The 13576-nt window shown below is 42.0% G+C and overlaps 3 protein-coding genes across 4 annotated transcripts in view; 2 read left to right on the forward strand and 1 right to left on the reverse strand.

The window, feature by feature from the left end:
• CLXN (calaxin) overlaps positions 1–3975 on the forward strand; it is a 22084-nt gene extending 18109 nt beyond the window's left edge. The window contains exon 6 of the mRNA XM_074984748.1: positions 3560–3975. Coding sequence (XP_074840849.1) covers positions 3560–3610 — 51 coding nt within the window. The 3' untranslated portion in view covers positions 3611–3975. The remainder of the gene's footprint in view (positions 1–3559) is intronic.
• On the reverse strand, positions 3971–12613 carry RBM48 (RNA binding motif protein 48). Its single transcript, XM_074984747.1, has 5 exons — positions 12502–12613; positions 10403–10593; positions 9970–10115; positions 7487–8055; positions 3971–4109 (listed from the first exon to the last, which is right to left on the reverse strand). The coding sequence occupies exons 1-5, from the start codon at positions 12610–12612 to the stop codon at positions 4023–4025; spliced, it is 1104 nt and encodes a 367-aa protein (XP_074840848.1). The 5' UTR covers position 12613; the 3' UTR covers positions 3971–4022.
• Positions 12614–12896: 283 nt separating this feature from the next.
• Positions 12897–13576, forward strand: part of PEX1 (peroxisomal biogenesis factor 1) — a 42699-nt gene continuing 42019 nt past the window's right edge. For both annotated transcript variants that reach the window (XM_074984744.1, XM_074984745.1), the window contains exon 1: positions 12897–13097. In XM_074984744.1, the coding sequence (XP_074840845.1) occupies positions 12969–13097 (129 nt within the window). In that variant the 5' untranslated portion in view covers positions 12897–12968. The remainder of the gene's footprint in view (positions 13098–13576) is intronic.

A 13576-nucleotide genomic window follows, 5' to 3' on the forward strand; every position in this document is an offset into this window, starting at 1 on the left:
TAAAAATCCTAAATGAATCAAGATGTTCCACAGAATCACTATGGATAGCAATTCCTTCCTCTGATGGGAATGTAGCACTAGGGATATATTATCGACCACCTGACCAGGACAGTGATAATGATGCTGAAATGCTAAGGGAGATTGGAGAGACTAACAAAATAAAAAACTGAGTAATAATGGGGGATTTCAATTATCCCTATATTGACTGAGTACATGTCACGTCAGGAACGGATTCCGAGAAAATTTCTTGATGCCTTAAATGATTGCTTCTTGGAGCAGCTGGTACAGGAACCCACAAGGGGAGAGGCAATTCTTGATTTAGTACTGAGTGGAACACAAGATCTGGTCCAAGAGGTAACTATTACAGGACCGCTTGGAAATAGTAACCATAACATAACAACATTTAATATTCCTGTGTTGGGAAGAACACCGCAACAGTCCAACACTCTGGTATTTAATTTCAAAAAGGGGAATTACACAAAAATGAGGAGGTTAGTTGAACAGAAATTAAAAGGTAGAGTAACTAGAGTAAAATCCCTGCAAGCTGTGTGGAAACTTTTCAAAGATACCATATTAGAGGCCCAACTTAAATGTATACCCCAAATTAAAAAACACAGTAAGAGACATAAAAAACAGCCACCATGGCTTAACAACCATGTAAAAGGGCAGTGAGAGATTAAAAAGGCATCTTTTAAAAAGTGGAAGTCAAATCCTAGTGATCAAAATAGAAAGGAACACAAACACTGCCAAATTAAATGTAAAAATCTAATAAGAAAAGCCAAAAAAGATTTTGAGGAACAGTTAGCCATAAATTTAAAAAACAATAGTAAAATGTTTTTTAAATATATTAGAAGCAGGAAGCCTGCTAAAAAAAGAGTGGGGCCCCTGGATGATAGAGACGTAAAAGGAGCAATCAAGGAAGATAATGCCATTGCAGAAAAACTAAATGATTTCTTTGCTTCAGTCTTCATGGCTGAGGATGTTAGAGAGATTCCCAAATCTGAGGAACTGTCCCAGATTGAAGTGTCATTAGAGGTGGTTTTGGAACTAATTGATAAGCTAAACAGCCACAAGGCTCCGGGACCAGATGGTATTCACCCAAGGGTTCTGAAAGAACTCAAATGTGAAACTGCGGAATTATTAACGGTGGTTTGTAACCTATCCTTTAAATCAGCTTTGGTACCCAATGATTGAAAGACAGCTAATATAACACCAATATTTAAAAAGGGCTCGAAAGGAGACCCTAGCAATTATAGACTGGTAAGTCTAACGTCAGTACCAGGCAAATTAGTAGAAACAATAGTAAAGAATAAAATTGTCAGACATGTAGAACATGATTTGTTGAGCAAAAGTCAACATGGTTTCTGTAAGGGGAAGTCGTGTCTTACTAATCTATTAGAGTTCTTTGAAGGGGTTAACAAGCATGTGGACGGGGGGGATCCAGTAGACATAGTATACTTAGATTTCCAGAAAGCCTTTGACATGGTCCCTCGCCAAAGGCTCTTATGGAAATTAGGTGGTCATGGGATAGGAGGAAAGATCCTTTCATGGATTGGGAACTGGTTAAAAGACAGGAAACAAAGCGTAGGAATAAATGGTAATTTTTCACAATGGAAGGGGGTAACTAGTGGCGTTCCCCAAGGGTCAGTCCTGGGACCAATCTTCTTCAACTTATTCGTCAATGATCTAGAGAAAGGGGTAAGCAGTGAGGTGGCAAAGTTTGCAGATGACACCAAACTGTTCAGGATAGTCAAAACCAAAGCAGACTGTGAAAAAGTTCCAAAAGATATCAGCAAACTGAATGACTGGGCAGCAAAATGGCAAATGAAATGTAATTAAGTGTAAGGTAATGCACATTGGGAAAAATACAACACGATGGGAGCAAATTTAGCGACACCAGATCAGGAAAGGGATCTTGGAATTATAGTGGATAGTTCTCTGAAAACATCCACACAGTGTGCAGCGGCAGTCATTAAAGCAAACAGGATGTTAGGAATAATTAAAAGAAGGATAGAAAATAAGACAAAGAATATCTTACTTCCCCTATATAAAACTATGGTACGCCCACATCTTGAGTACTGCGTGCAGATGTGGTCTCCTCACCTCAAAAAAGATATATTGGCGTTAGAAAAGTTTCAGAAAAGGGCAACTAAAATGATTAAGGGTTTGGAATGAATCCCAAATGAGGAGAGGCTAGAGAGACTGGGACTTTTCAGTCTAGAAAAGAGGAGACTGAGGGGCGATATGATAGAGGTATATAAAATCATGAATGGTGTGGAGAAAGTGAATGCAGAAAAGTTATTTACTTGTTCCCATAATATAAGAACTAGAGGACACCAAATGAAATTAATGGGTAGCGGGTTCAAAACTAATAAAAGAAAGTTTTTCTTCATACAGCGCACAGTCAACCTGTGGAACTCCTTACCAGAGGACGCTGTGAAGGCCAGGACTCTAACAGAGTTTAAAAAAGAGCTCGATAAATATTTGGAGGTCAGGTCCATAGATGGCTATTAGCAAGGGGTAAGGTATGGTGACTAGCCTTTTGTCGAAGGCGGGAGATGGATGGCAGCAGACAAATCACTTGATCATTGTCTTCGGTTCACCTCCTCTGGGGCACCAGGCATTAGATACTGTCGGCAGACAGGATACTGGGCTAAACGGACCTTTGGTCTGACCCAGTATGGCCGTTCTTATGGTCTTATGAACTCCACTGCCCAGCAAATGGCAGTGCAAGGGCAGCTGGACAACTCGTGGAGGCAGGCTGCATGCTGAGTTTTGTCCTTGCACAGGGCAGGAGCAGAGCTGGATGCTGGACTGCAGGAGGAGTGGGGGTGGATGGCAGTGGCCCACATGCTCCCGACTCACAAGGGCAGGGGCCCAATGCTTGTGAGAGTGGTGGAGATGTGTGCCTCACCTGTACTCCTTCTGACAGAGCCAGCTCTGTCCTTTGCTAACAACATTATAGCTACAGGGTTGCAAGGAGCTGGACTTAGCTGCACCCCCCCCCAATGAAATTTTGCACCCCCTGCCCCTGCCAGAGGGGCCATGCCCCCCGACTTTGTGCACAGCTGGTCTAAAAGCTTGTAAATTTTTAAAATGAAACTAGGGCTTACGTAGAAAAGAAGATGCACTCTAATGCATATTAGCCTGCAGCTCCAGCTGCACAAGGTTAAATATGCACTTTTCATTTCCTAGAGCAAAAAACCCAACAAAACAAACACTTCCTTTTTTTTAAACTTTTCCTAAGCCAAGGCAAGAAAGCATTCTCAATGCATCTTTATTTTAATTTTAGATGTTCAAATATCAGGATATGCCATTAAGTAGCATATCTAGTTACAATTATTATGTAACTTCCCACTAGTGTGTCAAAGGAACCATCACTCAATGTTCTGACTGAAGTCCTCAACCATAAAGTTCCAGAAGCATAAGAGAAACTGGAAAGATGTTTTTAAATTTTATGTAATTTGTTTACTCTTAGCAAGTCTCAATTTATCACCATTGTTTTCTTAAATAGGTTTAATTTATTTTCTTTTGTCATAGTGTCTTCTTTCTTTTACAGAGCAGCATGGCATTTGAAATGCAGGCATTCCAAGAAACTGGTGATCTGTAGCTCTGTAGTTGGAAAACTACTGTAAATGACAATTTCTGTTCATCAGTTTGGTTAATACAGTAAAAACAGCAGCAAGTGAGAACTCTTTGCTTTAAAACTACATTTCAGCATTCCTTAACTTCAGTATACCTGCTACTGAAGAAATTTCAAAATGACATTTAAAGGAGTTAGTATTTCATGTGATACAATATACTGTGTATGTGTCTAGCTACTGAAATGCAAAAGTGCTACAAATGATAAACATGTTCCAGGAAATTTAAAAAAAATACAAGATTTATAATCATGAACATTTAAGCAACTGATTGAAAATACAATTTAATATTTCTTTATCTCTGACATTATAAAAATAAATAAGCTTCTTGAAATTACATTTTTAAAGGCAGATGAACACGAAAGATGATGCCAGTAGTATCTATATTCTTCTTCTCTGCTTTATCGGTGGTTTTATTTGACTGTCTTCTGACTTTTCTCCAGATGTTTTTAGAACAGAAACTGCTACCTAATTTAAAAAGGAAAAAGTCCAAACTCAGTAAATTGTAATTATTCCGGCTTCTGTCACTTTTAGAATAAAGGTCCCTGGATGTTTATATAACTTAAGATATTTGAATTTTAGGAGAAAACAGTATTTGTTCTTTGCAATTGTATGATAAACTCTCCACCATACAAAGTTACAAGTCACTGTTATGCACAAGGACAACTTAAATACAATTTTTAATTCTTAGAATGAGAGTATGGAATACTGGGAAAGGAGGAGGGCATCAACAAGAAAGTAAATCCATTACAACCAACTTGCTGTACTCATTTTGAGTCTAGAGCTGGCATACTGCTACAGATGCTATCCACTGAAGTAAATCAGTCCACTTGTGAATTGAAATGCTACTCTGTGTGAATGCAGGTGTCCACGTCTGGCCTTAAATAATGGTTAGTAAACTGCATTTTAAAATGTCTGTGTTCCAAGATTGAATGCTTTTTAAATTTTTAAATGAAGAATAAAGTAGGTAGTTTGAAATGAAATGAACCCACATATTTTGTAAAAACACTAGATTGTTTCATGCCAGTATCTTTATAGCAAGGATTCCCAACCTATGGGGTCAGGACCCAAACATGGGTCACCATTAGATTTTCTAAGGGTCGCTGGCTGAGTGGCTCCAAGCCACATGTGGCTCTAAGCCACATGTGGCTCTTTAAGGAGCCATTTGCTGCTCACTCCTCCAGCTCCCACTCCCTGCTGTGCTGTCCTGAAATGGAACTCAATTAAATTGGTTTAACAGCCAGCAGGAGGGATCCAGCCACGTGAGGCCACATCTGGAATACTGTGCCCAGGTCTGGGCCCCCCAATATAAAAAGGATGTGGATGTGCTGGAGCAGGTTCAGTGGAGGGCAACAAAAATGATTAAGGGGCTGGAGCACAGGACCTATGAGGATAGGCTGAGAGTTTGGGCTTGTTTAGTTTACAGAAGAGAAGACATAGGGGTGATTTAATAGCAGCCTTCAACTTCCTGAAGGGGAGCTCTAAAGAGGATGGTGAGAACTCAGTGGTGTCAGATGGCAGAACAAGGAGTAATGGCTGAAGTTGAAGAGGGAGAGGTGTAGGTTAGATAGTAGGAAAAAGTGCTTCACCAGCAGGGTGGTGAAGCACTGAAATGCATTTCCTAGAGAGGTGGTGGATTCTCCATCCCTTGAGGTTTTTAAGTTCCAGCTTGAAAAGGTCCTGGCTGGGATGACTTAGTGGGGGTTGATCCTGCTTGAAGCAGGGGGCTGGACTAGATGACCTCCTGAGGTCCCTTCCAGCCCTATGATTCTATGAAACCAATTAAATTGAGTCCCATTTCAGCACAGCAGGGCAGGGAACTGTCCACATTGTAGGTGGGGGAAGGGACTAGGAGGGCTGGGGAGTTGCACGGAAGAAGTGCTGGCCCATCAAAGGAAAGGCAGGGGCCAACAGCAGCATTCATGTGAGGTAGGTGGGGGCGTATCTTGGGGCTGCAAGGGGCTTAAGACTGGAGGAGACAGCTGGGGGAAGGCTGGGGCTGCAAGGCTTTAAATCTGGGGGGTGAGAGTTAGGGCTGCGATACGTTTAAGCCTGGGGGAAGGGGGAAAAGAACATAATTTTTCCCAGTGGAGGAACACACATAGCCCCTTCACCCTACCCAGCTTTTCAGTTGCCTTGGGTCACAAAGTTGTACTGAATTGTCAGAATGGTTCACCATCTCAAAAAGGTTGGGAACCATGCTTTATAGTCTCGAAACAAATGTGGAAAGCATCCTTTAAAGCAGACAAGCTGATTTCCTAGAATTTTTCATATAGATGTCATTTCAATCCTATTAACTGAAGGAAGACACTAACCTATCACTGCAGTTATTTACCTATGAATTTAGAAATATTAACGCTCACAATATTTTTCCTTCACTTCAGAGCTGCTGGTATCTGAGATCATCCTACTTATTTCACCCTTTTACTGCTCACAGAAAATGAAAATAATTCTGAGCCTCTCAGTGTAATATAGTTGTTCAGATACAATATTTCACATGGGGCAGTATATATCATCAACAGAAAGTACAAACAATTTCAAATAATTCGAAGACGAAGAAAAGGAAATTCTAGTTAGACAGTTCACAGCATCTAAATGAAACAAAAGCATACAAAATAAATGCAGATTAACTCAGAGGCAGAGATCTTAGTGGTGTCCTGCTCTCTGCCATAATAGTTACAAAAGAAATTTGATTAAAACACATTAGGTGCTTAAATAAGATTGTGTGAAATTCTTCACAGTCTAAGTCCAACATTAAAAAGACCTCTGAAATCTAAATATGCTCTAGATACCCTCAACCACAAAGAGAAGTATATGTGAAAAATGAATTAATATGGGAAAATTAATAGTCTCTTGATGTAACTTTTATTTCCAAAATTGCAGAAAAACTAACCAGTATAGCAGGGGTCAGCAGCCCCTGGTAAAGGTGCCAAGAATGACATGAGAGCTGATTTTCATCATCATGTGAGGCAGGAGCTCCGCCCCGCCCCTCCTCCCCATGCAGGCCATTTTGCCTCTGGATAACAAAAGACCAGCTAATGCTACCAACCACCGCCTCAATCGTAAAGCTCAGCATCTTAACTTACTTATTAACAAACTGTTGTAAGTGGGTCTGTTAGGCTAAGTGTACACTGCAGCCCTATTTTGAAACAAACTATTCCAAAATAGCTATTTTGAAACAGGGCTGCTACACACAAAAAGGCTTTGTCTACACATGCCCCTCCCTTTCAGAAGGGGCATGTAAATAACATGGATGGGAACTGGCTAATGAGGCGATGATATGAATTGTGCAGTGGAGCACTAAGACCCTGTGGCAGCCAGCAGGCAATAACCAGCAGTTGGAAGAGCTTGCTGACTGAGCACCAGGGGGAGCAGGGGGCTGCAGGCAAAAATAAAAAAGAGAAATGGGGAGGGCCTGACCTCTTCTACCAGTATCAGCCTCTCCCTGCCCCCCATACCTCTGAAACAATGCCCTCCACCCAAAGTGCAGGACCTGGGGTAGTTGCCCCACTTTGGCTTCTCGATGAGAGGGCTCTGCCTTTGGTTTATGTGATTTTTGACATTTGGCTGGATCCTGAAAGGAGATGAGAACATGTGACTGATTTCATGAGCATTATGGGTTCTTACACCTCACAGAATCAGGTCCCATTATTATTATAAAATTGATGAGAAAATACTCAATATATTGATGTATGTTCCTGTATGTCCTTCATATAGATATATATACACAAACACACCAATTTTGAAGGATGAGTGTGTAACATATGTTTGAAAATCAACATTTGGTAGTTTTTGGTTTGGGGTGGTTTGTTTTTTTGTTTTTTTTTTTAAAAAAGAGTACATACCTCCGTAAGTTTATTTCGAATTAAACTTGCTGTAGTATTCAATGAATCATCACCCATATCCACTTTCGGTATTTCGGGTAGTCGTGGACCAATAATGACTTCGGTACTATCTGAGTCCATTCCAATGAAGGCAATTTGACTGCTTTGGTCCCTCTTTCGCTTTCGTTCTTGCAGTTGAGTTGTTCGGGGCATGAATCTCCCAATGCTATTATCTGAAGGAACTTTTCTTTGCAGTCCAAGAGAAACTGGTGTGTTAATATGTCTCCCCTGTGGTGCACTTTGAGTTAAAGGTTTACTTTGACTAAAGTATTCAGAAGTCTCAGCACAGTTCTTGATAGACTGAGGGAATGCCAGTGCATTCTGAAAGTGGTCTCCTGAAGGACATGTTCTGTTTCTTGGTGAAAATTCACAAGATGGCCTGTAAGGGTAAGGACAACATGCAGATGGATCCCATTTATCACTATTTTTATCAGCTGCACTGAATCCTAAGGCTTCTGGTTGAACACCATGTTCTGAGTTCTTTGGAACAGTCTTTTTAGGCTCCTGTTTCTTCTTTGCCATAAAATTAACTTTAATGCAAAAAAAAAAGACATGTTATATAATTTCTCTACATTTTATATATGACAAAGGAAGGCATTTATTTAGCATAGCATAGCAGAATTACCGTAAGGCTAACCACTACAGTCAGGATTTTTTAAGCTAGTTCCAGTCTAACCTCTAATTTCAGTTCCTAATTTTTCAGAAGTTTCACCTTTCAAACTCTTTTCCAGGCATCGGTTCTGCTCAATGTTGAAGTATACTGGAAATTGAGCAAAAAATTTCAGCAGTTTTTGCAAAAGAAGGAAAGCAAACAATTATTCATACTTTATGTGGTATGTGTTCATGTTATTAAAACCTGTATCATAATTTAGCTTGGCCAAATTCAACTATCATCATTTTGATCGCTAATATTGGGGTATTTTTAAGCATTTTTAGACCAGCAATTTGAATTTTCACAAATGTGCAAAATTATGATTTTAAGCATATTTTACGATTCTTATCAACATAAAAATACCTCCTCCTCCGACACTGTGACTACAGCCAGGGCTGCGCAGCCCTAGGTACAGCCGGGGTGTGCACATGCCATGCCTCCCCTCCTCTCCCGGACTGGAGCTGCACACACAATTCTGTGGCTGCAACCTAGACTTTGCACCTGTGGCTGGGACTGTGTACCCCAGCCTTAGAGCTGCAGCCACCTGTGGAGCCACTGCTATACATCCCATTGCGGCTCTGCCCCCCAGCTCTGCCTATCTGTCCCCCACCATGGGAATCTAGATGTCCTTTGCTGCCCCACCCCTCTCTTTCCTAGCCCTGCCTCCTGGTTATTTTAGGTAAAGTCATAGCCAGGTCACAGGCTCCCATGAATTTTTGTTTATTGCCCACAACCTGTCCAGGACTTTTACTAAAAGTAACCATGATAAAATCTTAACCTTATTCATGATCATTAGTAAGTGGGAAATCACTAGAGTTCAGAAGGACAAGATGTCTGCCTGATACCTATCTTATCTAAACTATTTCCTCTTTTAATTATGCTGCAGAGTTCACTGATGCAATTATGTAATCAAAACTAAAGTATCTGAACATATGGTGTGTGAAAAACACCGAGCCTAAACTCTTTATAAAATCTAAGGATGAGATTCTATCAGGTGCTTCTTGGAAATACAGCACAGAACTCAGACGAAAGGTAGAAAAGCAGGTAGAAGTGTAGAAAGGTAGGAGGAAAGAGAGAGAGGGTGGCTGGTTAATAAGGCTTTATGTCAGCTTTGTGCCCTTCCAATCTGGGCTGCTCCTGAGGAATTGGAAGTGGAGGCTGGGATCCACCACCTAACTTACAGGAACTCTGGGGCCATCCTATGGACTACAGCAGTGTGTAGAATCTCCAGAGCTACATGCTGTATCCCCACCACTTAGATAGCCCACCTCCACTATATCTGCAACACCAGTTCCTACACTGGAGGGGAATTCTCCCCTTGGTGATCCATGACTTTTAAAACCCATTTACTTCTTAGCCATGCTTATGTTACTGATAAACAAGATCACACACTTCATCATCAAGAAAATAAGCCAGAGAAACAGAAGTATTAAAACCTGATAATTTCTTATTCCCCTATTCTGCCTCAAATCCCATTCAACTTTTGCATAATGTAATAAAATATCTAATCCAAAACAAAAAGAGTAAAAGGGGACTTTTGAAAGAATGCAGGTTTTCTTTCAATGTGAATAATGTTTCTTATAGTTTCGTGACTGTGTTGGTTTGATCATTTAGAATCTACTAAACATTGGGAGGTAACTTTCCATTTGGCTCCGTACTGATGACACAGACGTGCACATTTTGCAGCAAAGCAAATACAAACAATTATCAGAGGAGACATTTTTACTTTCCCAAAACATACCCACAACAAAAGTGGTATTTTAAACTTTCAATAGGATATCTAACTACAAACCTCTATTGCTTGTTGCTTTTGCTATATACTTTCTCCTGTCTTGCAGCTTCTCCCTAGTCTCTTGGACTGTTTCAAATTCTGGAGCATAACACACATGAAGCAAACTACCAAAGAAACTCCGTTCATCCATTTTTCTCTTAGCTACCCTAAACAAAAGGAAATTGTATTAAAATGTTATCTTAGTCCAGTATTACCACAGTTTACATTTTAACAAACATATCTGAGGATCATCGCTATTCTCTTGATCTATATTTGTAATAAATATTTCAGTTACTATCTGTGAAGAGAACACAGCACTCTTGTATGCACCAAATATATTTATGTGGCATGAATATTTTACTTGAATCTCAAGAAATTTACCTGAAAATATTTAATATTAAGAAACAAAAGATTAAAGACAATAGAAAACAGACAATGTTTTCCACTGCAATACCTTGCATTCTGTAAATTTTGGAATTTGATAAGATAAACTTCTGTAAATTGTTCTGCTGGATACTCGTCTAAAGCATTGTACTCTTCAATGGCACCATATAATGCAAATTGTTCCACTAATTCCTTCATAACACCCAAAGCAGGAACTCCTTGTATTAGCAAATAACGAGATTCCAAGTTGACAGTATACACCTGAAAGAAATAAAAATATTTTAAAACATTCATACATTTATTTTACAATAAAACATTAAGTATCATATTCAAACAGCTCACATAATTTTCTTATATTGACCTAAAACCCTCTTAGAACTTCGACAATTTTAAACCATTCCCTCTTCATTTTGAGTCTGGAGTCTTGCAAAGGTTTTATTGAAGCATAGCACTCAACAAACAAGAATGTGTAAGAATTCCATCCTCAGCAGTGAGTGGGTATAAAGTCAATCATTCTGAATCAAAAGCAGTTGCCTACTGTTTGAGTTAGGGCTTATTTTTGTGCAGGTCTGAGCCAGTAAATAGCATGGAAAGATTATATTACAAATTGCTTTCAATGAACATGTTTGCAGGATTGGACACTGGTATTGAATGTACCATACAAACTTTCAAGACCAGATAAATTAATACCAGATGTTTTTTGCAGCATGTAAGAAAATGTCTAAAATGAGGCCCAAAACAAAAATAGTAAAAGGAGAAATTTGAAAAAATGTGGGATTTCTTTCAATGTGAATATTTCCTATCATTTCATGATGGAATGTTCTAGATGTTAATGGTTAACAACATTCAAAATACCACAACACCATTCACAATGTGTGACAGGGAACTTGAGTGTGGTCTTAGCAAATGGATGTTTATTGTACTGAGATGCATAAATATTAATCAAGTGGTTCCTAACTGTCTAAGGGCAAATGTCATTTTTGTTTACCAGACTGAACCCTCATTTGTAGTAAATATTTGAGTTACTATCTGTGAAAAGAACACACCACTCTTGTATGCACCAAACATATTTACGTGGGATGAATGTTTTACTTGAATCTCAAGAAATTTACCTGAAAATATATAATATTAAGAAACCAAAGATTAAAGAAAACAGACTGACTGGAGGGAGGAAGACTGTGTGAAGGGGTAATTTGTACTTTTGCAAATCCTATATCAGTCGTTCTCAATCTGGGGTACTTGTATCTCTGGGGTTACTCTGTGGTCTTCCAGGAAGTACTTGACTCATCTTGGTCAACGTTTCTGAACCTGAGGGTCGTCACAGGATGGATTATGGAGAGTCTCAAGTGCCACAGGGGGACCCAAGAAGCTAAGTTACATGCTTCAGTCCCACGATATGGGGCTTGGGCTTCTCACAAGTGAAAAAAAATGCTCAAATGTCACACTGAAATGTACGTATTATATTTATATTCCTATTGTTTATTTTGGAGTTATATGGTAAAATAAGAATGTAAATATTTGCCAGTAATATCATGTTTGATTTGGTAAGCAAGTAGTTTAAACTTAGGTTATGAAAAACAAATCGTAACGGGTATAGTAATCTGAAAAGGTTGAGAACTATGGCTACAGGCAATTTCTTTCAACCAACCAGCTACAACTAAGTTGTTTAAACAAATGCATCTTAATGGTGGAAAAAAGTGTGTATCTGAAAGCTGTAGATACTGGGGGTACTTCTATATTTTTAAAGTGGAACTTTTAAAAAAGGGGGGGTTGACAAACACTGTTTTACATCATTCTACAGCCCCCACCTCACCCCAGGCTGCGGCCTTTGGCCCGGATTGTCATATAAATAGCTGCACAGTGGGCTTCCACAGCGTGACACGGCGGAACGGGGAGGCCGTAGGCCGGCACTGGGACAGGGCCTAGCTCCCGGCGCTGCAGCATTCGAACGAGGGGATGCTACAGTCATGAGGACGGGGGGGCGGCAGCAAGAGCAGCGCCCAACCTGCTGTGTCTCGGGGGAGGGGGAACCCGGGCTGTGCTCCGTACCCGGAAGCGGATGAGGACAGTGGAGGCCACAAACCACCAGAAGCTCCCTCAGCCCCCACTCCCCGCGGCGCAGGTTTCCCGCCTGAGCAGAACCAAGGGACCAGTGCCCACCCCGCCCACCTTCACCGCGCGGGGCCTGCGCCCCTCCCGGTACTTGGCGCGCGACTCGCAGACGCCCTGCTGCGCGTGGTGTTTACAAACACCCCCGACTCCATCCACAGGCGCCGCCATCTTCCCAGCGCCACCCGCACGTCACCTAGGCAGCACCAGCAGCTCCCAGAGTAAACAGCCAGTCAGCGAAACAGGAAGTAATTGCCGAGTTCTCATTGGCTGCGGGCCGGAAAGTGCTGGGAGGATATGGGCTGGCCACACTGATGCCTTCGAGGAAACAACCAATTAGAGAAGGGGGATGCGTGAGCACGCAGTCCCATTGGCCAGCAATGGACTGTACCAATGACGCCACAGGTAGGGGCCAGCGCTGAGGGTTTGTGTCGCGCTTTCATCTCTCACTAGCAGGCAGTCTTCGTGGGTGTGGAGCAGCCGTTCGATGCTGCCGGGGCGCGCAGGGCCTAAATCCTGCGGGCGCGATGTGGGGCGGCGGCCCCCCCGTCGGAGGGGGCGCGGGAAGCGCTGCTGTGACTGTTACTTTCAGCGGCACCCGGGACTGCTTCCTGCACCTGCCTCCTGCTCTGGCCTCGCGCCTCCGCCTGCAGCAGGTACCGGGGCGGGCTCTGGGCGGAGGGGCCCTAGGAGCGAATCCTGGCAGCGCCCCGGCATCTCTCCCCACCAGCATTTGTGGGGGCTCCGAGGCGCCCTCCTCCTGCCCTCGTGGCTTCACCCCGTCCTACCACTACCCACCTCGTGGCTACCGTGGTCTATAGCGTGCCCCCCCACCCGACCATTAGACACCCCTCTGCCTGCCCGCATCCTACTGCCTTAGCGCCACCGAGCCCGAATGCCAGTGACAGCCCCCATCCCAGCTCCTCCTCTCAGTGCTCCCTGACGTGCCGGTGATGCCCCGGATTCCCCTTATTACATTCTCTATGCCAGCAGCACCACTTGTGTCATTAATGCCAGTGATCCAGTGACATCCCTAATTCCAGCACCTTCTCATCTCACTCCCCACAACACCTGTGCTTCTGATGCCCCCAGTGCCATGGACCTCAAACACCCCAATGCCAGAACCTCCTTATCA

Source organism: Carettochelys insculpta, chromosome 2 (assembly GCF_033958435.1).
Source record: "Carettochelys insculpta isolate YL-2023 chromosome 2, ASM3395843v1, whole genome shotgun sequence".
Taxonomy (NCBI): domain Eukaryota; kingdom Metazoa; phylum Chordata; order Testudines; family Carettochelyidae; genus Carettochelys; species Carettochelys insculpta.